Below are 1,108 nucleotides of genomic sequence, written 5' to 3' on the forward strand. Positions count from 1 at the left end.
TACCAGAGGAAAGATGAAGGTAGTAGGAGACATGGAGGAATACAAGAGTTAAAAATAAATAGAGGTAAATAAATACTGTTAACTGGTGGTGGTACATGGAAAGGCTTGCAATCACTGAAATGAAAAAAAGTATATGACTTGTTGAATGTAAAACTTACAATCTGCTCTGTAAACCTTCACTCAATTCACAATAAAAAGTTTGAGTAATCATTTAAAAATTAAAATAAAATTAGCCTTTACTGTTAAATTTCAGATTCTTATTTTACTTCTAAATTCTTAAAAAACAGCAACTAAGAAAATACTTCTAAAATAGTCTTACCATTTGTTTTTAATGTACATAATATCAAAATTTAAAAATGTATATATAAATAGTACCTGAAACTGAACTCTTGGACACTGAATCAGAGATAAATTGGTACCAATTTTCCTTACAATACTTCGCGATGAACCGTAAGGCTTTCCAGACCAAAGTACCTGAGGGAAAAAAAAACAACAAGCATTTAATTAAAAGACTTTTAGAAATACTGGAGTCCTGATGTGGCATTGTGGGTTAATGTACTGGACTGCAAAGTCAGTTTGAACCACAAGGTCAGCGGTTCAAGCTCACCAGCTGCTCCTCGGAAACCCAATACAGGGTGTCGTTGGATTGGAACCAACTCAAAGGCACTTAACAACAACATAGAAATATTAATGCAAAGCAATGTATAACTAATTGCATGACAAGCTAATATATTAATTACAGGATCTGAAATATTAATATATGGTGGAGTCCTGGAATGGAGCTGTGGGTTAAAGGGCTGGACTGCAAAGTCAATTTGAACTGCAAGGTCAGTTGCTCAAGCTTACCAGCTGTTCCTCGGAAACCCTATATAGGGTTGCTATGGGTCAGAACAGACTTGATGGCACATTAACAACAACAACAGCAACATATATATTTGGTGGTGCTTACGTGTGAACTAATCGGCTCTAATTCTAGCGACCCTTTATGGGTTTTCCGAAGCTGTAAATCTTTACAGGAGCAGAAAGCTTCACCTTTCTCCTGCAAAGCTTCTGCTAGATTTGAACAGCTAACCCTGTGATTAGGAGGCCAACGCATAACCCGCTACAC

General features: G+C 36.4%; 1 protein-coding gene across 1 annotated transcript in view; it reads right to left on the bottom strand.

Moving 5' to 3' along the window:
* Positions 1–1,108, bottom strand: part of MTFR1 (mitochondrial fission regulator 1) — a 37,860-nt gene that overhangs the window by 19,611 nt on the left and 17,141 nt on the right. Inside the window, exon 2 of the mRNA XM_006860055.1 lies at positions 376–474. Within this exon, the coding sequence (XP_006860117.1) occupies positions 376–474 (99 nt within the window). The remainder of the gene's footprint in view (positions 1–375; positions 475–1,108) is intronic.

This window comes from Chrysochloris asiatica, unplaced genomic scaffold (assembly GCF_000296735.1).
Source record: "Chrysochloris asiatica unplaced genomic scaffold, ChrAsi1.0 scaffold00036, whole genome shotgun sequence".
Classification (NCBI taxonomy): domain Eukaryota; kingdom Metazoa; phylum Chordata; class Mammalia; order Afrosoricida; family Chrysochloridae; genus Chrysochloris; species Chrysochloris asiatica.